The following is a 1722-nucleotide window of genomic DNA, read 5'->3' on the forward strand; positions in this document are numbered from 1 at the left end:
AGGCCCCAGAACCCGCGGGCAGAGTGAGGACGCGCCTGCAGTGGGGGACAGCAGGGCCCCCTGAGAACCCAGAGGGTCTGTTTTCTTCTCTGTTGCGTTCAGCTCCTAGAACACCAGAGAGTCACAGCAGGAACAGCTGTTTGAAAGTGGGTAAGACAGATCTTTATTATCAGAAATAACATGGTTCTCCAAGATAAGAAGAAAATTCTGTTATGCTGTTCCCCAGAATAGTAACGCTTTTCCAGCTTATACCCCAAAGTGTCAAATTCTAATTTCCATTCATAATTTTTTGATAGGTCACATAACAAATGTCACAGGACAATCTCTGGAAATGGGAAGTGAACAACATAATGTACATTTTCCTTTTGCACAATCCATTTAATTCCAAGAGAGAAGAGGTTAGAGGACATTGGAAATCTCATTTCATATCTGACTTAAATGAAAAGGAATAAAAATAAGTGAAAAGCAATGAATTTTAACAAGTCAGATCATAGAACTTTCACGACTTGATTAGCATATGATTTTAAAAATTTATTAGCTTCACAGTAGTCACCATCAGCAATTCTACCAGCACTCCATGGCTGCAAAATGCTGCAGATTGGTCTTGCATGTGCCTCATCCCTGCACCAGCTTTATGGCAACCTGAAAATCTTCTTGGCTTCTTCTAAAGCTTTTGCATCCAAGGGGGGCTTCCGCTGGCTGCCAGGCTGCAGAAACTTCTTCACAGTGGGCAGGTTGCTGATTCTGGTTTTCAAGGCCTGCAATGCACAAATCACAGCTTCAGAGCCCCGCCCAAACACCAAACAATTATATTAGCACAGTGCAGGAAATCTGAGCCCTCTGACCATACACATAGACCTGTCCCCTCCTTCAGCACAGGGTACAGGCTGGGCACAGACACTGGTGAGAAGTGAAGAGAAAGGACATACAGCTTAATAGCATTTGCCCTGAGGATGGCTTAACTCTGTGTTGCATCCACAGCCCTCCCTGCCTTCTTCCTTACACATTAATCCTGGAGCTTCATGGCTCTTGTGCAAGACAAAAAAAAAAATAATAATGTGCCTATCAGAAGTCAACACGGGAAAACCGGGTTCAGAATGAAGGTAGAAAATACTGGAGACAAACTTGGGTCCAGTCAAACCAGTTTCCCACTGAGAAGTTAGATATGGGGTGGTGGGGAGTGTGGGGGAGGCCTGGGCAGAGAGGAACATGAGGTCTGACAGGAGAGGCTTGAGCCCAGGGAAGGAAACCAGATGGAAAGAGACCTGCCCAGACAGATGTGGTGCGGGACGCCGAGGGCACCTGGAATGAAGGGAATCCCAGAGAAGTCGGGCACAGAGGATGCAACGGAATAGAGGGTGGGAGAGAGAGGGTGGGGCCTGGGGCCTTTCTACTAGTGGATACAATAGCCGAGTTGGTGTAACAGTGGAAGGGAAGCGTCATATAACTAGCTCCACTTTGCTTCTCACTGAGAGTAATAATGTATTCTAGGTTAAAAACTTCTCCTTAGCTTTGCATGTAGGCCAGCATTTTATAGGAAGAATTTAGTTTTCAGTACACTTCTAGAAAGATGATAACTAGATCTTTCCCCCAAATGAACTTCCAAGAGGCTTAAAGAAAGTATCCACAAAAAAAACAATGCTGGGTAAAAGATTTATAGGAATATCATGACCTGACCTATGCCCTTCAATGGTAACTGACCAAGAACCAAGACATTTTATA

General features: G+C 44.8%; 1 protein-coding gene across 4 annotated transcripts in view; it reads right to left on the reverse strand.

Moving 5' to 3' along the window:
• Positions 1–139: 139 nt before the first annotated feature.
• Positions 140–1722, reverse strand: part of LOC100949338 (glutathione S-transferase A3) — a 62055-nt gene continuing 60472 nt past the window's right edge. For all 4 annotated transcript variants that reach the window (XM_023513126.1, XM_023513123.1, XM_023513122.1 and 1 more), the window contains one exon: positions 140–758. In XM_023513126.1, coding sequence (XP_023368894.1) covers positions 633–758 — 126 coding nt within the window. In that variant the 3' untranslated portion in view covers positions 140–632. The remainder of the gene's footprint in view (positions 759–1722) is intronic.

The sequence above is a fragment of the Otolemur garnettii genome, unplaced genomic scaffold, assembly GCF_000181295.1.
Source record: "Otolemur garnettii isolate 467f Iridium unplaced genomic scaffold, OtoGar3 scaffold00035, whole genome shotgun sequence".
Classification (NCBI taxonomy): domain Eukaryota; kingdom Metazoa; phylum Chordata; class Mammalia; order Primates; family Galagidae; genus Otolemur; species Otolemur garnettii.